Source organism: Chiroxiphia lanceolata, chromosome 3 (assembly GCF_009829145.1).
Source record: "Chiroxiphia lanceolata isolate bChiLan1 chromosome 3, bChiLan1.pri, whole genome shotgun sequence".
NCBI lineage: Eukaryota > Metazoa > Chordata > Aves > Passeriformes > Pipridae > Chiroxiphia > Chiroxiphia lanceolata.
Window position 1 is genome coordinate 116,127,857 of NC_045639.1, and position 26,283 is coordinate 116,154,139.

At 50.3% G+C, this 26,283-nt stretch overlaps 1 protein-coding gene across 2 annotated transcripts in view; it reads right to left on the minus strand.

The window, feature by feature from the left end:
• The window catches only part of NRBP1 (nuclear receptor binding protein 1), a 32,645-nt gene that overhangs the window by 5,854 nt on the left and 508 nt on the right, over positions 1-26,283 (minus strand). The window contains exons 3-9 of one of the 2 annotated variants that reach the window (XM_032681961.1): positions 15,588-15,710; positions 15,096-15,197; positions 14,916-15,005; positions 14,415-14,455; positions 13,266-13,360; positions 9,421-9,444; positions 137-220 (exon numbers count right to left, since the gene is read on the minus strand). In XM_032681961.1, coding sequence (XP_032537852.1) covers positions 137-220; positions 9,421-9,444; positions 13,266-13,360; positions 14,415-14,455; positions 14,916-15,005; positions 15,096-15,197; positions 15,588-15,710 — 559 coding nt within the window. The remainder of the gene's footprint in view (positions 1-136; positions 221-9,420; positions 9,445-13,265; positions 13,361-14,414; positions 14,456-14,915; positions 15,006-15,095; positions 15,198-15,587; positions 15,711-26,283) is intronic. The other variant, XM_032681962.1, reaches the window with a different exon arrangement.

The following is a 26,283-nucleotide window of genomic DNA, read 5'->3' on the forward strand; positions in this document are numbered from 1 at the left end:
ACTTCAGCAGGCAAATGGCTCAGAACTGTTAATGTGACACCTGACAGGAGCCTGGAGCTGAGAACAAGGCGCAGAACAGCTCGGAAGCATCAGTAAAGCCAACAAACCCAGGCCTGTGGCCACAGCCGTGCCATACCTCCATATTCCGGGGCAAAGAAGTGCAGGTTCTTCTGCTCCTCACGACAGGTCTTCACGTGGTTGTTAATCGTGTCCGGTGCCACTAGAATAAAGTCAGGAATGCTTAGGATACAGGAAACCATAGCCCATCCCTGATGAGATCCCAGGGAACACCTGCAACTCCAGGGATGTTGGTGCCCAAAGGGGCAGGATGGTGGAGTTAAGGTGGCTCTTCACAGCCCTCCTCTCCGGTCACCTGCCCCAATACACTCCTGCACTGTTTCCTTGGCAGCTTAGCATCACCCTCCAAGGGCAAACCTGGAGACCACAGCTGCTGCCTCATGAGAAGACAAGCTGGGAATGACTCTCAGTTGAAGTGCCAAACTTCAATTAGATCTATAACATTTGTCATGAGCAACTCATCCAGAACAGCAGCCCGAGGAACATCCAGAGATGCCAAAGTCATTGTTATCAGTCACCACCTCAGGGTTTGGGGAGGATGGATATACCAGGCAACTCTTACACTTATCAGAAAGACAATGGTGCCAGAGTGCCTTCAGACAAGAGTTAAGCCAAGCTGCTGAAGTGGAGGGAGGTGACCATCAGGGGCCTCCCTGCAGCCAGCACCTCCACAAACCACTCAGAGCTGTGGGGAGGGAATAACTTGCAGCCACAAGAATAGTGAGCAGAGCACAAGTATGGACCCCCATGAAAGATAAGCCTTTGTGACAGCGACCTCTGCAGAGATTGCAAGCAACCCTCTAAAACTAAGCAGCTGTCTCTGCCAGGGAGAAACATTGAGGTGGGTAGGGAGCACAGAGTCATCACCCATTTGAAGCTCTACTGTCACACTGGAACGTGCCCAGTCCCACAGTTTCAGGCCCATTTCCCACCTGGTCACCCTCTTGGGCAATCGCAATCGGTCCTGGTCTGTACTGGTACAATGTGGGCTCACCCAGGACATGCCAAACTGCTTGTATTTTTCCACACCAAAGAGGATTCCCATCTGAATGAGACCAGACTAGTTTCCAGTCTCGGAGGAAAGATGTTCTTTGGGCTGTAGTCAGACAAGAAGGACCACCCTCAGTGATTCAGCTCTGCCTTGCTGCATGGCTCATAAAAATCATTGTATCTGATCTGAGCTGGAAGCAGAGCTTGCTCCAGTAGCCAGCTGCTTCTTTCCCAACCAACCGTTCACGAGTAGCTTACTGCCTTTTGTTCTTGTGCTAGCTCCCATTCTGAGAGCCCAGCAAGATGACTTTATTCCTAGTGCTCATCTGTTCCCAGACACCACCAGGTCCTCTCACCTTCACATCCCCAGGCAGCGCAAGCTGTCTTTTTCCTAAGACCTGATCTGTTTTCCCAGTGACAGTGACTGCTTTAGACAAGCTCTGGCCAGGGTCGTGCGCAACTACACCAGTTCTCTCTACTGGGGACTCTGCCCCAATTGATCTCAATACCCCCCCCATGGCAAGTAGCTCAAAACCCTCCCTCAAGTGGCCAGCAAACACCTGATCCTCCTCAGTTCCCAAATGATGAGCTCTGGACTTCTGTGTAGCTTTGTATTTCACACTCCTAAGTTACAACTGGAGTTTGTCCAGTCCTCCAACGTGCTCCTGTGCTGCTGGAGCCAACCCCTCCAGGGGGCAGCCCCATCCCCATCACAACACATCCGTTCAGCACCACCTTTAGTTCATGGAGCACAGTGCCCACAGCTTGTCCAGCACACGGGGTTCTCATACCAGGCCTTTTAAAGAGAGTATTTAAGGCTTCAGAAACTGTTCTGTTCTAACATCAGATTTATATTGTTGTTTATGGGAATCCCTGATGTCTCTGTCAAGGATGCAGTGTACAGGAACTATCATACAGGTGTTTGTGATCCCTGCAGGTATCGCAGAGGAACTCATGGGGGTGAAACACATGTCTGGGGAGAGGAAATAACCTGTTTTCTGAATCTTCTATTTGTTCTGCCTTTCTTATCTGTACAATGGATTGTAAGAGGAAACACAAACCCAAAACTTGAGAACCCTATCCTGCCAAATGTGGAGCAGAAGCAGCCAAGGATAAAGTCCCCTTCCATGCGATGCTGGGATCAGTTTCATTTTTCAGTGGGTCTTTAAATCCTGTTACAAACGTGTTGGATGGCAAGGGGCAGTCCCCTATCCAGCCACTCTGTTCTTGGCTCCTGAGCCCATTTAAGGAGAGGGATGAGGCAGTAATCAGTCACAGACTAGATTATCAACAGAAACCTCAGCAGTGATGGTGTGGTAACCGAGACACTCCCATACCAGACAGGCAGGTAGAGTGGAAGCCCAGCAGCCTCCATCTATAATGGCTGCCTGGGCCTCATTAAGGACTTGATAACAAGCTCCTCTGCATCCAGGTCCTACAGACCTTCTGCAGTGGCATCAGCATTTCTGGAAAGAGCCAGGCTCACACTGTCTGTGGGAATCTCCAACTTGGACACACCGACAGGTAGCTCTGAATTTGCTGCTGTGGGTCAGCCAGGGACCTGTCACCTCTGGTAGTCTGGTCCTTGTGCCTCCCAACTTGCTGATTCCTACTGGAGTGTTTCTCCATCACCCTTGCCGAGACTGGCTCTGCAGCTGGGTTTGATCAGCCACACTTGGCAAGGAATCTGCCTGTTCCAGACGTTTATATCCCAGCTCATGTGCAGCCTGACTGAAGTGACAGGCATCACCTTGCTCTGTTATTGCAGAGCTGAGGCAGGGCAGGAGCAGAGCAATGGCACGAGACCCCCAGAATCTCCTGTGTGCCTCCGAGCCGAGCACGGACAGCCCTGCTCCGTGTCACTGACAGCACAACCTGCTTCTGAGGTCAGCTCTGAAAAACTCCTGCAGGCGTGTTCAACATGGCAGGCACAAGTGCTGTTTAACCTGGGACAGGATTTTAGATGCTGGGACAAGAAACTTTGGGTCTGGTCACTGTGCTATTGCAGGTCCATCACCTTGGTGCACAGGCCACTTAGCACTGACAGGGCTTTAGAGCTTCGCCTAAGCCTACATTTTAAACTAAGCTCCTGGCAGTACAAGGTAAGAACACACACCTGAAGGGACCTTTGACACAAGCTCTCCTGCCTGACTCACACACGACTGCTGGTCCACACTGAGAGATCAGATGGACCAAGGCTGAGGTTGGTTATATTAAGCAAGACAAACAATGAAGGTCACAAAGGAAAGCCATATCACCAACATTAACAACAAACATGTCTTTCTCAGCCACAATAAGGTGACAACAAGGGGCAGACTGCAAGACACACCCCCTTGGGGCTGACCAGCCTGGAGGGGAATTAGCAAAGATGAATTTTAGAAAAGAGTTCAGCCAAATACAGTGTCTGTGCAGAGCAGGTGATAGGAAGAGCACAGCAGAAGGTAGGACAAGCAACCTGTCTTTGGTAAGCTGAACTCAATCTGACAACAAAAGCATAAAGAGAGATAATCAGCATTCCTACGGGAACATGGGGAGCTGGTCATACTTCTAAAACCCTCAAGGACATGCAGAACTGGCCAGGGTAAGTGGATGGCTCGTCAGAGCACCCACCAGTTGTCAGCAGCGCCAGCCAAGGATGCAGTGGTGGCATTTCTTCCCAGCTGTCCCCACAGCAGGTTTAGCAGAGTGCCTGAGGATCACAGCCCCCAGCCCGCCGGAACGCTCCACGCTGCAGAGGACACTTCCCTCTTGTGTGGTGTCCAACTCACACCCACCTTTGTTCTGCATTCAGCACTTCCTCCTTGAAGGCAGGAAAGATAGCCTGTGCCTCAGTTCTCCCCACAGTCCCCCCCCACAGCTCTGCCTCTCCTCCTGCAGCAACCACTGAGCTGCTCGGGCTCCTGCAAGTGTGTGAGCGAGCTCCAAAGCACAACATGACTCCCCTCCTCAGCAAAGGGCTCAGTGCCCAATCCAACAGATCTCAGCAGGCTCAGAAAGCACAGGTAACAGCAAGAAGGATCAACAAGTGACCTCTAAGATTGTCCCAGGCTTGCTGTGCAATCCAGCACTGATACGATTAACCACTGTACTAGCACCACAGGCACCCCAAAATTATCAAGTGAACCCAAGACCATCTCTTTGCTGCTATAAAGGGGTGGCCACAAGGCCAGGAGAAGTACAAGGCCACATTATTATCCCCTGCACTCATATGCTCGAGACATTTTCACTCCTGCAAAAGGGTACAAGACTGCACAACCCCATGACATTTCACAGCTCGCTTCCTCTGCACACAACAACAACAAAAGCTTTTTTATTAGGGAGGGCAAGGCCTAGAAAATAAGGAACTAGGAAGCTATTTCAAATAAAAAGAAGCATACAGCGATCAGACAGAGTCCAACAGGAAAAGCAGTATCAGATTTAAGCTGATCACAGAATATAAGCACACTACTACAACCCTCAGATCTGTATCAGGGATTGCAAAATACTTGCAACACCGAGTCATCAGAAGCAACAGGATTTTATTATTTTTAACAGTTGAGTATTATGAGCTGAAAGGGCAAATAGGTACAGCACGAGAAAAGCTCACTACACACTGTTTCCAGAGCCAGGTGAAGCTGCTTACACACATGTTCACCCCTGCCACATCCACTGACACTGCTTCCCAGCAGGATAACCAGCCTCTGCTAAACATTGCCCATGGTTCACTCCAGAGAAAACACTGCTGGAGCAGAACCAGTGGTACTGGCAACAGATAGCTGATGTCACACAAAACTAGAGAAGGATACCTCTCCACAGAAATTATATAGAATCAAAACCATGGCATGGTTCATGTGGGAAGGGATCTGTGGAGGTCACCTTGTCCAACCTCCCTGTTCCAGCAGGGACACCCAGAGCTGGTTGCCGAGGACCATGTCTAGATGGCTTTTGGGTAGATCCAAGGATGGAGACTCCATCACTGCCTTGGGCACTGAGGAGAGTGTCCCAGGTCCAGAAGGACCCTCCGGGCTCCGGCCCATGCCGTGGCCTCTGGTCCTGTCCCTGGGCACCCCTGGGAGCGCCTGGCTCACCTCCAGGCACCTCCCTGCAGGTGCCACAGCCCCGGATCCCCCGAGCCCGCTCTGCTCCCAGCTGAGCAGCCCCGGCCCCGCAGCCTTTCCCCAGCACAGGCACTCCTGCCCTGCAGCACCGCGGGGCCCTCGCTGGGCTCTCCCCAGCCCGGCCCTGTCCCTCGTGTCCTGGGGAGCCACAGCTGGGCCCCACGCTCCGGGCTGGCCTCACCGAACAGAGGGCCAGGACCATCCCCTCCCTCTTCTTCCCACTTCTTCCCCCTTAGGCAGTGCTTTGTCTAACACAGCTCAGAGCATCATCAGCCACCACTGGGGCCAAGGCACATTCACTTGTGTGGCTGTGCCACAAGGGACATGGTCACACTGTGCCATTCCTCGTGAAGCAGTGGGTGGTATTTTATATTCAAGTGAAAGAGTACTCGGAGTTTTAACTTGACCCGTTTGACCACATCCATTAAATGGAAGCAGAGAGTGGAAGTAGGCAGAGCAGGAAACATAAGAACAGATAAAGAGGAGCTGTAAGATTAGTACCTGTCAATCCTGGCTGCATGCAGGCTCTTAAGCAGGGACTTAGGAGCTTATTGGCATTTTATCTGGAAGAGTTCACAATACAAACAACTTCATCCCAAAGTAGATCTGAAGATCTGAAATGTGCACCCAAAACCAAGTTCCATGTTCTAGACCAGAGGAATGAAGGTCCCATTGACCATTCAAACCCTTGCTTGGGCTGCACCATCTGACTGCAACACAGTATTGATATCAAAAAGATAAAAATCTTCACATCACAGTGCAAGAATTACACGCAATCAGAAAAACAAGAACAGACATTCACTGAAATGCTACAGACTGAGCTACTCTGGATTCCTCTATTCCCAGAACACAGATATACACTGTAAAACAAAGCCCTCAGAAACATGACTCTGAAAATGATCTTCTGTTGTGAGCAGCTCTGCTCCCCCAGAAATGGGGACTAAACCAGTATAAATGACATTCCACTAAAATGCAATTAGAGTCCACGAGTTCTAGAATTTCCAGTTCAACTTTCCCAAATTTCAAACTCCACATCTGTGATTACTGTTGTTCCACAACATGCCAAAGGGACCTTGGGAGACTCAACCCACAGCAAAGCTCATCCCTGGATGCAGGAGCCAGAGAGCAAACACTGCTTGGCCTAAATCACAAGGCCTAAATCACAAACCCGTCCTGGTTTGGAGGGACCTCCTGAGAACCCCCTGCTCAGCCACCACAGGCCACCTTTGCTCAGTTTGTGTTCAAAGTGATCTTTCCAGAACTGGCACAAAGAAGCCTCCTAAACTGCTGAGGTTCCCGAAGCCTTCAATCCAAGGGCTCCAAAAGGAGCAGACACCTGCAACTGCTGTGCTAATACCAAAATGGGTGAATGAAGACCTGGATGACTATAATCCATGTCTCCTGACCCATAGGGAAAGCCACATAAAGGCAGAGAAAAAACAGAGCCCAGCAAAGCTGAGGCAGCAGCGCCCTGAATGCAACATAAAATAACACTGACCTCAGGGATGTTCCATAGCCTGGAGCACTAAACCGACACATTTAAAACTTTTAAAACGTCCTATTTAACTGAAAATTACAACCAGTCTAGAAGATCATAGTTTCTGGTGTTTTCATGAGTGAGATGACTCCCAGCGGCACACAGAGGGTACACTGAGCAAAGGAGGTAAGTACACAGAGCAAGAGCCAGCTTTTAAACCTTCTGCAAAATAAAACTGAGTTTATTACCATCACAGCATAGTAGGAGGAACATCTTTGCAACAAGGCCACCAATTCTTACCACTAAATCTGACTGTAAAACCCCATCACTCCCCCAAACACACCCCGAATCAGAGCACACGCAGTCACTGCAACTTCCAACACAAACCACGGACAGAACCTGCAGGCTGTCACTTACCCACGGCTGCTCCCCCTGCCCTGAGCTCTGTGCTTACACAGAAACCCAGGGCAGGTCTCTGGAACTGTTTCTGCCACTCCAGTAATCACAGCAGCAGCTGCAGCAGGAGATGCCTGTCCATTACAATTGAAATCAACCTCATTCTATTCCACCCAGTTTGTTCAACAGTTTCCCAAGAACAACACAAATGAGAAGCATCTTCACTTGGTGAGAGGCTTTTACACCACTGAGTCTCAAAGACAACACAGACCCATGGCAGACAAAGCCTTTAAATAAGAGAATGCCTCCCCCAAAAGTAACCTGGATCCCACCTTGGACTTTCTGAAGCATTCTGGGCAAAAAAAGTTCCACTCAAAACTATTTACCTGCCCAGTCTCATTCCCAGCAGCACCTATAGTCACAGACAAATCTTGGGAACTGCCTTAGTTTGTCAAGTTTCTAAGGAACTGAAAATGTTTGGCTTGGTAGAGACATGCTTGACTCACACAGAAAACTGTACAGCAAGAAGCTAAACTACATCAATTCATGTTAAATCTTACTAAATCAATGCCATCATGAGTGAAAGAATTTTCCATTTTTACGACAGATTTTTCTATGTCTGATGGTTCCAATTATCCATTATTTTTTTCTCTAAACCACACTTTCCATAGTTGAAAAAATAAAAAAGCCAGATTCGAGATATCCTAGTAACCTCTTATTTCTACATTACCTAAGTGCCTCAGGTGTCTGTTAAGGATGTGGAAACCAGCATGACAAGTCTTTAAACATCAGGCAAGAAAATCCAAGGGAGTGAAGTGATGACTGAAATAAGCTTAGTTGTGAAAGCATGTCACTCACAGTCTCATTAGCTCAATGCTCAAGCAAAACAGGAGCCTTATACACTATAGTTCGTGTTTTCAAACCTAAATCACTGTTCAGTGTCTAAGGCTTAAACAATTCCCAGCTCTCATATCAACAGTACTTTGTGGTACAACAGTTAGAACAAGTTCACAAGGAACCAGCCAGGAAAGGTCAGTATTCCCAGGCCGTCTGATGCTCAGTGTTCCAAGGCCAGCTCAGGGGAGGTACCACAGCATCTCCCTGCACCTGCAGAGCACTGGCTCAGGTTCCTCCTGCCCTGCGAGAATCAGGGCCTTTGGTTCTGCTCTCAGAGGTGGCTTGATTTCAGAGAAATGGCTACCAGCCTTAAGCCTTGCTGCCCTCAGCATGACTGAACCCAGGCTCAGTCACACTCCCACTCCACGGGTTCGTTCCCAGATCAGTCTGCCCACTGCCATTCTGCTATCCTGCCCAGCCTGCAGCCATGCCCAGGAACACCTGCCCTCCTCAGGACTCAAGCCCTGACTACATCACCATCCCCCTCAGCTACACCAGAGCCCAGGTTCAGCCTTCTGGGAGCCTCTGCTCTGCTGCAGATGCAGAGTGGCACGCCACGTCCTCCTGCCAACATGTGGAAGGCACAGAGCCCATTCGGTCAGGCCCTTCCCTTTCCAATGCTTCCAGCTGATGGTTGGTGGTTCCCAACTCAGTAGAAACAAACTCTAACATTGAGAACAACCCTGATGGCAAAAATAAAATAATTATTTTACATGTAAACATGGTATTCTATGCAATAAGGTACAAATTGCAGCACTTGAATCCTTCTCTGGCCCCCACCAGCCCAATTCCCTCCTCATATGCACATATCTTCCCAAAACCAGAGCTTTATCTGGGATAACATCAATAGCCAAGCTTACTTCAACCCAGGGACTCGTTTGGGGTGAGAGGGCTCTGGCCATCAGGAGCCAGACACATTCACTGAAACATTCATCTTAAAACCAATACATCTAAGGAGTTCAAACTACAAGCAAGCAGTTGGATAGCCAAGCATACAGCGGGGCTAGTCCAGGGCTGGGGACCAGCCAAGGCCAGCAGAGCAGCAGCAGGGAAGAGCCTAATGGACGTGGGAAGTTTAGCTGGGAATCGCTCAGAACAAGGCATGGCTTGTTGACATGCGGGAGCCGGCATGCACAGGGCCCGTGGACTAGCACACGCTAAGAACATGGAGAGGGAGAGAACTAACCAACCAGGAGACTTCACAAAGGGCAGTGCTCCCTCTCTGTAAGGCTCTGGCCAAGAGCACAAGAACGGTTTGCATCCCAGCACAGAACTCTCCAAGCAGGATGCACCTAAGCCAAACAGTTTTACATACAGCCTTATAGCAAGGGAACACTGTAAATAGATCAGTGTGTATGTTTGTGTGTTACAAATATAGATATACACACATTATATATAAATATATATATACAGATACACACACAGATAAAATCATGTACATGACAAAAGTGGAGTCACATCACAGGAGCGGAGAAGTTTGCTCACCATTAGCAAATATCCTATGAAAGACTGTTGTAACAGAGCAGCCCGTGAGCGGGAAGTAAAACGAGATAAAGTCAATGAGTTGATGAACAGCAAAGCACTTACATCCATAGAGACAGCTGGGTCAGAGTCAGGGCACATAGGGACAGGACTGAGCACTGGGCCCTGCCTCCAGCCACGTCTTCAAAAGTAATTACCTAAGGAACATCAGGTTTCTACCTAAGAACCAGACCGGGCAGGAGAGACAAGGCACCTCTGACCAAGTAGAAGATTATGGCTGACTCTGAGGCCAAGAAGCTGGAAATTCTGCTCTTTCTGTGAGTGTCCCACAGTCCCTTAGCAACCCCCACCCCACCCTTTCAGCATCTACAACCCAGCAGCTTCTCCTGGTCATGGATCTCGGCAGCAGAACCCACACTTACACACCTGGCCACGTGATGCCACAGCAGAGCTAACACCCAGTAAGAGTCCTCGCCCCGTGGCCTGGAACTGAGGGCAGACTCTGAGCAGACACAATGACACACTGAATGAGTCCCAGGTCAGGTGTGGTGCAGACAGGAGACACACACATTACCAGTGCCTGGAGGAGGCACGAGTGGGAAATCTGCACTGCAACCCACACAGCTCCCACTGTGCTCCACCGAGGTCTAACTCAGCACATGCTGACGCATTGCTGTGCCTGAGACTCTCCAGTTTGAGGCCTCCCATCTGCTGGGGCACTCCAAGAGCTGCCAAAAAAGATTTTTAATTCAAACCCATCACTTCTTTCACCTGCAAATGGTTGTTACACTGACAGTGAGAATTCCAGGAACACCTCCCAGCAATGCCAACACAAGCAGGCAGCAGCACTGGGCACCCTGTCTGAACACGGTGTTCTCCTCCCACTCAGAACACCAGCAGCCTGTCCCAGGAACACACCTGGCAGCATGTCCCCTCACGAGACAGCACAGATACTCACAGAGGCACCATGGTGTTGCACACGGGTTCTGTGGAAGAGTATACAGGACACAACCTGGACCTCTCACAAGGAATGTTTTCATCTGACCACAGCTCCAAAAAGCAACTGGAACGTTCCAGTCTCTGGGAACACCAGTGGCAAGTTTAAGAGCCGTAGGTGTCTTTCCTATTCTCATCACAAGTTCTCCAAAGCTCCCCACTCATTTGAAGCTTTCCCTCTTTAAATCTATTAACTCTGCACTTTATGGCACTGGAAAAAGAAAGGTTAGTAAATGAATGGATTACGGATGGGGTTTGCATTTAAGCAGTATTCAAAATCCTCCCTCCTTCCCACTCCCTTTTTCTTCCATAGCTGACCCTCAGCACACAGAGATTTAAACGCAGAACAGAGAAACAGTGATCAGTCCAGCCAGCACACGTGCTCTTGCATCCCAGGGAGCAGCAAGGAGCAAAGGCCTGCTCCCACACCTGAACAGGTGTCACAGGAACCAGTACCAATCATTTCTGACACAACACTGCTCTCCTGGCACTGCCTTCCCCTCCAAGACAGCAGGATGTCCTGCAGTGCACACCAGCAGCTCCCTTAGCCCAGGTTTGTGCCCTGTATTCAGCAAGTATTCTCTCTTGCCAAAGCCAAGGGGAGAGCAGCTCTGGGAGCAGTGGCCAGCACGGTGCTGGGGACAGAGCACCAAAGCACAGATCATAGTGCACTGAATCCTTGTTCTTCGTAAATCCAAGGGAACTACTGCCCCACTGCTTTTAAGCAAACACAGGGAAATGCTCAGATACCAGCCAGCTGTACAGAACAAGGACAGGAAGCAGCAAAAATGGGCCGGGCATCATCAGTGACCCTGCAGTGACTGCTGCTCCAGGGCTCTAACATGAACCCAGCCTGTCTGGCACTGCACAGGCAGCAGTGCTGGAGAGGAAGGCTCAAGCTCCAACACAAGCACCATTCCTGGGGACATAGCTTTGCCTTTCCTGGTTGAGTGGGCACTGCAGGAATAGGAATACATCCTGCAACACTGCCAACTCTAATTTCAGCCTCCACTAGAAATACGGCTTTACCATCTGGAGGATTCCTCTTCTGACCACAAGTCCAGTCGCGCTCACTTCCTTTTTTTATTTAGGAAACCAGAATCTCCCAGATAAATCACTTCACTTCTGAACGTGAGGCAAACCAGGCAGCCCAAAGCTGTGGAACAGAGGGGTTTGCTCAGGAACAGCTGAGCTTGAGCACTGCTGCTGCACAGTCACACTCCAGTACGTCCTGCAGCTGTGACCACAGACATCGGCTACTCCTGGCATGAGCCCACTGGGGTGACTGCCGTGTCCTTCCCACCGTGCCTGATAGAACCAAAGCTCTGTGGAACTGCAGGGAGCAAAGGTGTAACTGTGCTGAGGCCACCATTTGTGCCCCACACCCAAAGAGCCATCTTCCTTCTAGGCAGCCTCTGAACGGCACTGCTGGAGCCGCACGCTCTGAATGGCTCATCTGACCTGTAGGACCCCCCTCTGGTGAAAGCCGTGGCTCCAACACCAGCTCCATGGGTTTGGCTTTACACACAGCACCGGCTGCCCTGCAGAACGAGGGCACCTGGATGATACTTCTAAACTAAGCTAGAAAAAGAGGACTTCTTGTGTCCTCAAGTCTACAGCAGACTTCCCATCAACGGCCTGAACTGAATGCCAGGAGCCAGCTGTGTTTGCCAGCATACTGGTACCAGATGTACACACTCTTGGAAACCTCTTCCATCTGGACAAAGTCAGGAGAAGACAATAAAGTGAATCCCATGATGACATCAGTCTGTGCAAAGAGCAAGTCTCCAAGTTTACAGGCAGGTTGGGAGCTGAGTGTGCCTCCTGCCATGACCCTGTCTCCCAGGGTCAAGCAAGACTCTGAGGTTTGCTATGGAGAACAGAGACTCCAGTTCTGGAACAAAGGGACAACACAAGAGTTCTTTGATGGGAAGAAAAGTCAGAGACCTGCAGCTGATGAGAGGTTATTTTTGGATGACAGGTGAAGCAGAGCATCCTTCCCAGTACGCTGCCACATCAAACCAAAACTCATACAGACAAAGGCTCCAGGAAGGCAAAGACCCACTCCTCAGGTCGAGAATACTTGCAGAAGTCAAACAACAGGTAGCAAAGCTGTCCCTTAAAAGGTCATGTCAAGGTGTGACGTAACACATCCTAACTGCAGACAGATTTTTAGAGACGTGGGCATAGCAAAGGTGGAAAAACCAGAGCATGCAAGGATGCACTGCACTGCCAGGAACATCACTGCTTATTTATGAAATAAATCATTTCATCACAGTGTGGCTGCCTAAGCAGGGCATGTCTGTGCCAACCAGGCTCAGGGTAGCCCAGCAGCCTGGAGCCAGGCCCAAGGGAGGGAGGATGCTGGGTGAGATGCCCGGACAAGCCACTTGCTGCAGCCAGAGTCTGTCAGCTTGATTACAAATGTGGGTTGCTACAAGCAGCACTCGTGTGGCCTCGGTGGGCAGAGCTACCTAGACAGCTCCCAAAGCTCCACAGTGCTGGGAAGAGAACTCTGCGTGTATTAACACGAAAGACTGAGGAGCAGATGAACCCATGGATAATGTGCCTACAAAACTTGAAAGTTTCAGCATCATTTCCTGGGTCAGTCCCTTGAGACAAAGAGTTAAGAAAGGGGCTAAAATGCAAACGGCACCTAATATCAGTCCTTCCTGCACCTGACAGGGGTTCAATACCAGTGAATTCTACTCCCAGTCTTTGGCATACTTGATGTGGAGGCGGAGGAGTACATGTACACACATGTCTATCATGCCAGGGAACCTGGAAAGGAGTAGCCTTTTCCTGTCTGGGCAGTCTGTCTGATAGGCAGGGGCACCCCCAGCAAGCCTTACCTGACCCGATTTTGATCAGTCCGTTGTGCTGGATGAAGATGGTGTCGCAGGTCAGGTTTCCGTGGATGATGGGGGGATCACAGGAGTGGAGGTAGCTGGACATGCAGAACAGAGCACTGGTCAAGGACTGCCAAGGCCTGGAATCCTTCCCTTAACCCCATCCCCACCTCAAGCAATATCAGAAGAGAACAGGAGAGCAAAGGGCACATGCCAGGGATTTACAATAGTGGGGGGTGGTACAATTCAGTGACTGTACATCAGCCTTTAGCTAGGAGAGAATCGGGAATATTGAGGAATTGTCTCTAACAATCAATCTCCAGAATATGGGACAAAAAAGAAACCTTTCTCTGATCAGTTCCCAAGAAACTCAGGGTACCAGAGGTAAAAACTATTTCATCCATCTCAGTACTGCTGGGTGGGTGCTAAAAGGGTTACAATTTTATACCAAAAATATCAGAGCCTTATTCTGGCCCTACTCACAGAGCACCAAAGAGGCACTTAGTGCTATACACACAGGACTGGGCATATCTGCCAGCAGGCACAAATAAAGTCCTGAGGTCCCAGGTACACCCTGTTTTTGCACCTCACTCTGCCTGAGTTTAAGTTAGCAGCCAGCACAAATGAGGACAGTCAGCTCCCAGAAGTGTATTAGAACCCCAACTATTCACCAACTGCTGTAATTTCACAAAATGGTACCAGAGTTTTGTCTGTGGAGCGTGAGCTGTGCTCTGCCATCTGGGTTATTGTTTTTCCAAGGCTCTCATTAGCTACTCACCAACTCTGGCTCAGGTGGAAAAGAATTTTTAAAACCCAAAACACATTCTACTCAGCTGCATTGCACTGAGATGGCTGCAGAAGATCTGCATCATCAGGAAATGTACAGACCCACACACACATCTAACACCATGCCTCAGTATCCATGAATCCACTGCCTGCCACAGGGCTGCAGCCTGCCAATGCTATGGAAGGTTTCCTCAGTTCTCTCACATGGAATTTCATTTCTCTGTCATCTCTGCAACATCCTCCTGGCTGTGGTGAGACCCGGGTTATAAAGCTGGATACTCTGGAGAGCTCCCTGATGCTCAACTCCTGCACTCCCCATCACATCAGTCACAACTGCCAGGATCTCAAGGTCAGTACCCCACGTACCTGAGAGCAGAGAGGATCTGGGTACACCATCGCTTCCAGGCCTGCAGACACAGGAGGAGAAGGATAAAAATCATCCTAAGGAGCTGATCTGTAGTTCTGTGATTAACAGCCTGCTCATAGGAAGGAATACACGCTCCATTCTGTGGCACCTGAGCTTTTACCCAGTGCAGGCGTAAAGGATCAGCTCTCTCACGCTCAGCTGTTTTTACATATTCCCATGGGTCCAGAAACACATCTGTCCTCCTGAGTCCTCCCCTGCACAGACACCTTCCCTCTTTCCTGTGAGGGCCCATGGAGAGGGACATGCCTGTCAATCCACATGTATGAAGCTGCAGAGCTGCTGGCAGCAAAGAACCAGCACAGAACTGCTGTTCCAGAGAATCTGCAGCTGAACTAGGCCACAGGGACACGGAGGCACATATTATCACCAGGTTCTCAAAGGGATCCTCTGCTGAAAGAGCTTTCCAAGGGCTGATGGGCATATAGGAAAAGAAGAGTTACCTTTTCATTCATAGTTTTGTGGTTTTTCTTTGTCTTCTTCAGGAACTGTTTCAAACTCCCTGAAGACATGTACTCAGTGATGAAGATCACCTGTGGGGCAGTGTGAGACATTACCCTCTGCTTCACTAATTACCTACACAACACACAATGAAAACCCACCAGCCTGTTTGCTGCTCTTACCCTGGCCTTGTTCTCCTTCACATCAGCCCAGTATTTGTGGAACTTCACAATGTTCAGATGATCCAGTTGAATTAAGTTGTCAAACACCGCTTTAACTTTTTCCTTAACATCAGAAAGACAAAGACATGTCACATCAGAGACCACATCAATCCATATCCTTCTTTCTCCTTGGGTCTTGGTCCCCTTAAACAGCACTGTACATGTCAAGCTCCTACACTAAGGACAGGTGGCATCTCATTTCCTCCTGCACTGCACCTCAGCAGAGCATGGTTTGATCACCAAATCTAAACGAACACAAGAGCCCATGGAAACAGCACAACAGTTTTCCAGCACATTTCCTGGACAGACCAGGCTTCAGCCAAATTGGCCACGCTTGGGCAGCACAGCACTCCAAACCCAGCCAATAATCCACACAAGAGGTCACCAGTACTCCTAATCCCACCTTGGTGCAAGATACGTTTCCACATTCTGTTGAGGAGCACATCAACTTACTTCCTGAAGCTTAAAGTTCTTCCGCTCAGAAAACTGAACTTCATTCCAAACAACTTCCACACCTTCCTCCGTATCCATGGCCAGGTAGGCACTGTCGATCCCCGGGACGTTACGCTGGTTCACCTGGAGGGAAGGATGGAGAGAGATGTGAGCTCTAAGACAGCAAGACCAGATCACTGCCAAGCCACCCTCATGGGAGAATTATGAACTCTGCTCATTAACTTTTAATTAAATGAGCATTCCAGGACAGGATTGTGCACATGTAGCTCAGGATGGAGCATACCCAAAATGAGCCACCGCAGGCTGCGTAAGCAGCAAGTCCTAGGCATACCTAAGGGAAAACCTCTTGTGCACAAAGGCTGTGTTGGAGCAAAGCTGCGTTCTGCTTTCCCATCTGATATGTTAGATTTTCATGTTTTAGGATACCTGTAGTTTATTCCACCACAAAAAAAAACTCCAACCATACAAAAGGGATACTCCAACCATACAACTCAGATACAGCTTTGTAGAGGAATCTTCTGAAACTCAAAGCAGAGAGGAACAAAGGGAAAGCTGCAGGTTCAGAACAGACATGGGAATCAATGACAGTGGAAACCATTACAGTAATTTCTTTAATTAATAAATGCAAACTCTGACCCAGCACATCCACACCCAATACTAAATACAAAGATAAGCACTAGGAGAGCAGCAAGGTAAGGGGAGGGGATTGAGGGTTTAGAGCCCAGCACGAGAATGGCGAGGGCTTTGGGAGCATATAATGCTGAAAGACCTGCAGAGATCTGAGATGAATCACATTCCCAACAGCAAATTTTTCCATAACACTGTTTTTCCTCAGATATGTTGCAGCATCCAAAAATGTGCACGGGCTCTCTCCTCCAACATCCAGAGCATTTGCTGTTCTGCAATGTCTTTGACAGGCACAGTCATGGTGAACATTCCACTGCACCAGGCAATGTGTGGTGATGGAACTGGATTCCCATCCCAAAGCACTCGGAGAGGAAAGACAGTAGAATTTACCTTCTAATGGTCAAACAGCAACAATTACTGTTCCCATCAACTGGCCACACAGCTAGAATCACTTCAGAGAATCACCAGATATCCTGAGTTGGAAAGGACCCACAAGGATCATTGAAGTCCAGCTCCTGGCCCCGCATAGGACAACCCCAAGAATCCCACTGTGTGCCTGAGAGCAATGTCCAAATGCTCCTTGAACTCTGGCAGCCTTGGTGCTCATTACCAGGCTTGGCAGCTTTCAGCTGATCCAATTTCCCCCATGAGGTAACAGCTAACACAGAGATTTGCATGGCAAATCCAGACTCATCTTCCACTTCTATCACCTCTAAGTCCTGGCCATTTCACAGCTCTTCCTTCTCATACTGTTACCTTCTCTTCCCTCACTAGGGACCCCATCAGCATCCCATTTGCTGGAAGCTTCTCACCACATATAAGAGCTCCCTCAAAAATCCCTCCTCCCTTGGCAGCCACTTTCGCACGATCAAATTTACCCAGTTTCATCATTCCAGCTGAACTGCTCTACCCCATTCTACTCCTTCAGCAGCCCAACAACACAGAGTGACAGTCCACCAATACAAGTGAGGTTCTTTATGATCTCCTAGGGGAATCCAAAGAAGCACAATGACATTCAATACTCTGACACTGCAGGTGACACACTCTAGTGACAAATGACATTGAGCACAGGAAAACCAGAGTGATGCAGATTTCTCCAGCAACTGAGCAGTAAATGAGTGTGACACAACCAGCCCAGGTGTAAGGTGTGGCACAGGCAGGAATAAGGAATACAGGTCATAATTATATAAGGACAGCCTGAGCTATGGAAAATAACTATTGAAAACCATCACAGGAGATGACAGCTATACGTGAATCACCCTGCTCCCTTCCACCTGAGCCACCTGCATAACTGAGGGCTGAAAGAACTGAGTTTTGGTTTAACATGATGTTCACATTGATCTTAAAAACTTGTGGGTTTTTATATATATATATATATATATATATACATACATGTATACATATACACTGACATCAACATCTAAATACCAGGCCAGGCCTCTTATGTTTCATCATTAAAGAAAGTTGAAGGAATAGAGATAATTAAGGATAGAACATTTTCCCTTCAAATCATAGTATAAGCAATATCTTAGGGATGATAGCAGTATAAAAATGCCCAGTACATTTACTAAAGCTGAATGACAAAAGGCTTTAACTTTAACAATTTTAAACAAACCCCAGGCAGCAGAAAGGCAGGTGTGTGTGAGCCAGTGCAGGGAACAAGGTAACAGCCACCACACTGACACCCAGTGCCCGTTCACCCCTCTGGATTCTCTTTCACCATGCTTGCTGCCTATTCACAGAAACATTAAGGCTGGAAAAGACCTCCAAATCCCCGAGTCCAACTGTTAAAGGCCCTCTATTGAAAGACCCCCAGCTTTACTGGATTAACTAAGTCCTCAAGTACTGGCAGCTACTCAAAGTCTGCCCGATAACACAGCCAGGGGCTGTGGACTTGCCACATCTCCCACTTCTGGCCAAGCTCAACAAGCATAAATTATTTCCATGACTCATAGGCAATATTCCAGGGCACCAGATATGACTCAAGACACCAAACCCAGCTGACATCACCGATGGCAATTCTCAGTTCCTGAGGAGATTCGACAGCCTGGGCAGAAGAGTAAAAGGGGAAAAATGCAGACAGACAACTGGAAGGCAATAGCTGATTCCTCCTGGGTTCAGGTTGCCAAATCCCTGTTCCACATCCCTCTCCGTGCTCGGCAAAGCAGAATCCTAAACCCTCAAGAAAGCATGGACATAATGTATCACTCCGTGTTTGTCCCAGACAGCCACAGACTAGGCAGCTTTCACACTCTGAGGGAGGAAGTGACCTGAGCCCAGCTTAGCCTGAATTTCCGCAGCACAGCAAAGGAAGCAGCTCCACACCAAGAGGTACTAACACAGCTCTGTGTCTGTGTAAGCAAGAGGCAAGGAAACTCAAGAGGAATTCAAGTGAATTTAATTACTTAAAGGGGAATGGAGGAAGTGGCATAACAGCTCTAAGAGGAAAAAATCTGGAAGCTAAATCTCCCTTTGGCAAGTTATTTCAATTGTCCAAGGCATATTTTTTCTATAGCTCTCAAACATCTGGATATCTATCACTGAAAGAACACAGACTTTTGGAGAGACATTCTGTAGTTCACATGATCTGTCAATTAAACAAAAAAACAAATACAGCCTAAGCCACAAGCAACAGTGACTATTTACAATCTAGAAAAAAAAGGTATAAAACCCGGAAAAAAGCCCATAATAACTAAAATATCAGTAAGGAATGGAATTGCACATTGAAGAGATGGGGAGTGGCAGCACATCAGGCCAGACCCTCACAAGAAGCCTCAGATCTGGTTCAGAGTAGCATGAATATGATGATGAGTTTCCCTGGCCACTTGTTAAGGCCAGAGAAAGGGATCAAAGCTCTGCCCAACCAGCTGGCAAACTCTTGAGACCAGAGATAAGAGAACCCCAGAGCCAGCAGCTGGGCCACGTGGAGCTCAGCTTCTGCCTGAGCTGTGGGGAAACAAAAAGCAGCAAATTTACCATCAGCAACAGAACAAAAAGGGCTCTCTGGGATCTGAGGCTAATTCAGAGTGTAACACAATAAAGAATGCCAGATCCACTGCAGGAAAAAGCAAAAGAAATCCAACAAAGCAAAGAAGCAATCCTACTTCAAGTTTTAATTAAACTGACACACTGGCCTTGGCAATTATAGTAGCAAAATGCTTGAAAGGTGTTAATTCGACAAGAAAATTAAAATAACCACTGTAATATAACAGTGGCAAGGAAAGGAACATATTGATTATTACCATGGCTGTACAAACCAACCCACACAGCAACTAAAGTGTAAGGAAAAGACAATGTGACCATCAGCAATATAATAATTGGTTCTTCCAAACATGCTGCGACAAGTAACAAGATCAAACACATCTGCGAGAAGCTCATCTGTTAACCCAACAGGCACATCTGGACCACTCAAAGAGAGGGTTAAAAGTCCTCCATGTGTTAGAGCTTGCCCTCGCTTGTAACTACACTGCCCTGCACCAGCTCAGGAGATGTTGTGCTGAGGGACGTGTCAGAACCTGACACACTTTTTAGCACAGGCAGGACGTGTCCCCGTCGCTCCCCGCTGGTCCTGCTCCGCGCCGGCCCACCGAGCTGGACCTCACTGGGAGCAGGACATTCTGCACAGAGCCCAAGCCAGAGCCACAGCTGCTCTGCAGCAAAAGGGTGAGTTCTGAGCCACAGCACTGTGTCACACAGACTGTGCCAGGCCACCGTCCCAGAGGCTGTCGCCCAGTGGCCACCCAGCCTCTCCAAAAGCATTTGAACTGTTCTGGCTAAACAACACACCCACAGGACAGACCTCACTACAAATTCCCCCCAGGCAGTAGATGAACAACTTAAAAAACCCACAAAAGTATGAGACAGGAGTCAAGGTGCTCTGAACAGCAGCAGCACTGCTCTGGATACAGAGTCGTGGAGGCTGGAAAAGCCCTCTCAGACCATGGAGTCCAACTGCTTCCCCAGCACTGCCAAGGCCACCACTAATCCACGTCCCCAAGGGCCACATCCACATGGCTTTTAAATCCCTCCAGGGATGGGGACTCCAACCATGCCATGGGCAGCTGTGCCAGGGCTGGACAGCCCTTTAAGGGAAGGAATTTTCCCTAATACCCAACCTGACCCTTCCCTGGTACAGCTTGAGGATGTTCCCTCTCCTCCTGTCCCTTGTTCCCTGGGAGCAGAGCCCGACCCCCCCTCGGCTCCCCACTCCTGTCAGGGAGTTGCAGAGCCAGAAGGTCCCCCCTGAGCTTCCTTTGCTCCAGGCTGAGCCCCCCCCAGCTCCCTCAGCTGCTCCTGCTGCTCCAGCCCCTTCCCAGCTCCCTTCCCTTCCCTGCACACACTCCAGCCCCTTAATATCTCTCTTGTCATGAGGGGCCCAGAACTGCACCCAGGATTTGAGGTACGGTCCCACCAGTGCCAAATACCCCCCAGGGAGACAGACATCATTCCCATCTATTTAATGGATACCAGAAATGAATACAAATTGCCTACTGCAAGCCCAAATTTCACTTGGTGCTTCAAAATAAACAAGCAATCCAGACAGGATAAACACCAAGTGAACTGTTCCCATTCTGCTCTAGCCCATCCTGCTCTTCTGTGAGACAGGTACTAAAGACCTGAAATGGGATTTTTCCTGAACACGATAAGTAGAAACAGGATACAGCTATTCCTGTCATCCATGTTGCAGTGGAATGCTTGTAAAAGCACCACGCTCCCATGGCTAACTTAGGTCTGGCTGTGCCTTTGTCCATCAGGATTTGCTGTGCAGCCTCCCCGCAGGCAGGACGTGGAGTCAGAGGCAGCAGCAGCACATGGCCTCTCCCCTCTGGTGGCCCAGCAGGAAGCCTCTTCCCCAGCCTGAGCCCCACCAAACCCACGGCAGCTGTCATGATTGCTGCCTGGGCTTCCCGAGGCAGGGCTGAGAGGCAGAGGGCCGACAAGGGAAGGTTTCAGTGCTGCTGCAGAGGCCATGGTATTTTTAGAACAGCTCTGTAAGGAATGCAGAGTGAACCCCATCCCTCGGTAGAGGGTGACCAGCACCTCCAGCCTCCCGGGAGCGCTGGGAAAGCGGCAGCCAGCCGCCCCTGCTCCCTGCCACAGCCACATGGAGCGAGTGCCAGCTGTCTGTCACAGTCTGTGAGCAAGGACAGAACGGGGCTGTGACAAAGGCTCAGTCCCCTCTGCACCCTTAAGTGCCCCTCAGCTCATTCAGGCACATCCCGAGGGTTTGTTCCTTCCAGAAAGCCCCCACACGAGCCAATGAAAATGTTAAAAGGCTGCACAAACTCCGTCTTCTGAGTATCTTCCCTATGGTCAAGGAACACCATAAAAACTACAGCATGGCATTAGTTTTCTCCACCAGCTGGAAAAAACCCAGGTCCATTGCCAAAGCCTGTCAGGGAGCTGGCAGCTCTCCAAGCACCATCTTGCTTGGAGAGTCTCTGCAGCCCGTCTTCCTTCCAGCAGCAGAACCCAACACTCAGAGCACCTCAAATGCCACCTTTCCCAGGAACAATGTCTCCCTTTCCCACACACAGAAACTCAGATGTGTGATAGGAAAAGACAAACTGGTGCTTATCTTTTACTGCCTCAGCAAGTTTCTTTCCAAGCACTGAATTCCAGCTGTAACACCCAGCCATCAATAGCTGGGAAGTGCCAATCCAAATGACAGCCAGATCCTTCATAAGAAAAGAGAAGCAAACAAATGGCAGTAGTGCTACCTGAATTAATTTTCTGAACTTCCAGTAACAGTACCCCATGAAGAACAGCAAGACTGGACTAGGACACACTCACAGGCACAGCACATATTGCCTCAAACTCTGCTCCCCAAGTTTTGCACCTGACGTGACATCCAGGGCCACATGGAACTCCATTACCCTGTCCTAGTCCACACACCCCTGTAAGGGAAGCTTGGAAGGACTGAGCTTTAATCTAGTTACTTGACAGTGGAAAACCCCAGAGACAAAACCAAGAATTAATTAGCATGGCAACCACTGCATGCACAGCCACACTGAGACATGAGGTGTGTCCCCAGGGATGAAGCAGAAAGGAACCTCCTGATTTCAGCAGTCACTGTAGTGGGGCAGAACACGGAAAGTGCTCCAGCAGCCAAGCTTCCAAAAGAGCCAATAACACATCAGGCACAGAACAAGACAGCCACGAGGTCACTGATGGCTATCAAGAACTGAAACATCACCTTCAGCCATCCCAAAAATCCCCTCAACGCTTTAGAACCTGTGGGACAGAAGCACAACCCCTGTGCCCACTCTCAGCGCAGGACGGTGCAATCAGCACCAGGGTGAGTTTCCAGGGAAGGACACAAGATTCTCCCACTGCTCTTGAGCAGCCTGACATATCCTCTGGGAAAGGGCAAAGGTATTTAAGCAGAGATCAGTGCTCTTTCTCCCGTTATCTTCCTTTTCTGCTCCACGTGCCACGCCTCACATCCTCGCAAAGCCCTCTGTGCTAGGGAGTGCAGCAGCATGATTCCCTCAACAGCACTGAAAGGGTTATTTACCAAAGCACATTACAAAGATGTCAGCAAAGTTTTTCTTATAAAGTCTTGGTTCATGCAGTCACATGGTGTCTTCCTATGTAGAAAAGGTACAGAAAGAAATGTGGTCAATAGGCAGCTGTCACACCCAGGACATTCCCACCTGGGAAGGGTTGAGCCTAGCCTGCTCACATGAGCTTGCCAAGCCCAACACCATAACAGTGAGCTAAAAATAAAGATTCTGCTGCAGCAGAGCACAACTTTTCCTACAATTATGTTGGGCCACTGTTGCATGTGAGCTGTGTAGCTCCCAGGGACAGCAGGCACCACGCTCTCAGTTTCAGGTTCCCCACAAGCCAGCTGCAGGAGGCTAAACCTGACCTGTCAATGTGGTGCTGCAATTCAGCTCCGTTAGGAAGTTTCTATTCCCAGGAGGCACAGCAAATAATTCTGATGATACTTGGACAACCCAAGAAAAATAAGTTATGCATGCATGCTGCCTGCAAGAAGGGCATGGAGTGTCACAGGAGGACAACAGAAACAGAGGAGATGGCTTGTCAGGGAGAGCACCCAGAAGGGAGACAGGCGAGCACAGGTTGGGAGAGCCCATCAGCCCTGCGACCGCCCTGCCCTCGCACCATGGAGCCTCGCCCTGTGCCTCTGCCACGGAACAAGATCCCCGTGTAAGGCCTCACCCGGGTGTGTGTCAGGACAGGAACAACTCCTGGGCACAATTCCAGAGCGGGATTCGGCTCGGAATCCCAGGATGGGCTTTGCCCTCTCAGTGCCCAGGCACACGCTTGCTCTGGCCGAACTGCTGCCGACCAGCGCTCGAGTCGCTTGGGTTCCTTTCCTGCATGCCGCGCCCCAGCTGCTCCGCTCCCCGCGCAGACTTGTGCCCAGCACCACCTCCCCCTGGGAATCCAAACCCAGGTATTTTCAGGTTTATTAGAGGACGCAGTTCAGCCCAGCGGCTGGCGCTAAACGGTGACCGTAAGTTGGCTGCGGCAGCTGCCGCTGGCGGCTCGGCCAGGCCGCCCCTTCCCGGGGCCCGACACCGGCCCGAGGGCGTGGCCAGCGCGGGCCGCAGCCAATGGGCGCCGCTGCCGGTGATGTAACGCTCCCCGCCACCTGCCATTGGCCGGTTTGGGCGGCCCGCAGACCCCGCCCCGCCCCGCCCACCCGGCACCGCCCCGGTCCCGGTCCCGGTCCCGGTCCCGGTCCCGGGGCGCTCGGGAGGGCCTAAGGCCGCTTCCACCGGACCAGGAGCAAGCGGCCGGGACGTGCGGGGCCGGCACGGCCAGCGTAGGCCGTCCTGCCGCTCCAAGACCGTTCCGTGCCCGGGACCGGCGGCGGGGGCACCGTCCCGCCGAAATCTGCTTGTTTGGGTAAACAGGCACCGACACTCCCTGGCTCACAGGCAGCTCGCTCCCCACGACTCACGGGCCCTCTCTGCACTGCCTGCACAGCCCCACCTCTGCTGCAGCGAGGTCATCACAAACAGTCGATGGCTAGCAAAATATAGTCTATTTTTTTTAAAAGTGAGGCCAGGCCACTGCATCCCCAAGTGCACATCCAAGCACGGTGCTCAGAGCAAAGCGGGAAAGAGTACCTGGGGAGCAGCAGAGCACAGGCAGCACAGTCACTCCGCCCATTCCTCTCCACATTATCACATCTCCTTGCTTCCACGGTGCCACCTAACCCAGCATTCAGGAGATACTGCCATGATAAAGGATCAGGATTGCATCACCGAGGAGAGGTCAGCACCTCCCTTTTCCACCCCCTCCCTTTGAGGGGTATCAAGTAAGAGCCTGCCCATGTGCTGCGCTGACCAGAAAAACCAGTGCAGATGGAGTCGTCACACCTCCCCAGGACAAGGGGCACTTTACTCTGGGATGCTCAGAAAGTAAAGCTGTTATTCAAATAAATTTCATGCTGGGACAACAGCAGTGGGAGAATTTACTCTGGGGAGCAGATCAGTCCAAACGCTGAAGATGGCAAAGAGAGTCTGATGTCACGCGGTTCAGGGAACAAAAGCCTCTCCGCAAGCTCAGGGCTCATCAAGCCACAAATTCACATGTGAAATCCTGACATACACCAGGATTTCAGTGCAGAGTCACAGCAATGTATGTTACTCAATCCCTGTCAGAGAGCAGTTGGTGCAGCCCTCACTGGTGAGCAGCAGCCCCAAGCTCACCCAGATTACCCAACAATGTATTCCGTGTCCCTGACACCCATCCCTCAACCTGCGGGGTGGAGCAGAGCTCAGATCTCTATGGTAGCCTGAAGCCACAAGCCAGTCATTTGGCCACGCTGAAATTTCAAAGAATTTCTTGTGTCTGGGTCCTAATCTGTCTGCAGAGGGGGGAAGTCAAATCCAAAGAAAATACTTGAGCCTCTCAAATCTTACTTGACATGTAGGAGAGCACAGAAAAGCCTGGAAGGAAATTTCTCTTTCTGTGTCAAAATGATCAGTACCAGATAAAACACACTGAAAGCATGACACAAACAAACCAGCTTTGGTCTCCAAGATGTGCCAGTTTGGCACAGAGCACAAGATGAAGCACTTCAGGTAAGGAATATATTGTGGAGGGCAGCACCAGAGCTTCACATTGACACCCTCCCCTTGTAACTAATCTGCACAGCCCCACCAGAAAAGGTACATTCTGACCACACCATGCCAGGGCTTGGCTCATGTTAACCCAAACCATGACAGCTCTCAGCAAGCAAAGGTGAAGAACTGTGGGGAATCCCTGACCTTACTTTGACCTCCAAATTCACACCAGAACAAATGACTCTAACCACCACCAGTATTTGCCCATGTCTGCAGCGAGGGACAAAGCAGACAAACGCCCGTGCTCAGCACTTGTGCCGCAGCGCGTTGTCTGTCTGTCAGCACCTGCCAGGGCTGCACAGCCTGCCCAGCCAGGGCAGGGGCACTGCGCCAGCACAGAGCAGCGACCAGTTTGTGCAGACAGACCCCAGTAAGAAAAACAGGACCCAGCAACGAGCGGAAAAAGGGAGAGGTCCCAAACATGATCTAATCTCCTTGTGCCTTCACAGCGCACACTGCCAGCACAAGCACCGAGCAGTGGGGGCAAGTAGGACAGGTCACGAAATGAGCCTGTGTGAGCTGACTGTGCTTTATCCTCACTGCAGAAGCCCAAGCAAACCAAAAGCAAGGTTCAAAAGCTGATAAGCCTCGGCAGCAGGTACTGTCCACGCTCCCCAGCAAGCACCAAGGACTATGCATTCACCATTCCCAGAAGCAAAGATCTACGAAACGCGAGCCACTCCCTGCTCCACAGCAGCAACAGCTGGCCGTGACACCGGCCTGCGGCAGGCGAAGGCAGCACCGGCTGCGCTCCAGCCGGGACGCTTCGGGCCCGAGGAACGGCGGCCCCTCGGCTGGCAAAGGGCCACCCACCTCCCTGCCTCTCGGGAGCGTGACGGACCTCCGGCCCGGGGCCCGACTGACACGGGGACAGGCGGCAGAAGGACCCAGCGGGGCGGGACAAGCGGCTGCCCGAGCCCCGCCTGGCCCGGTCCGATCCGCACTCCCGCCTCGGGAACCGG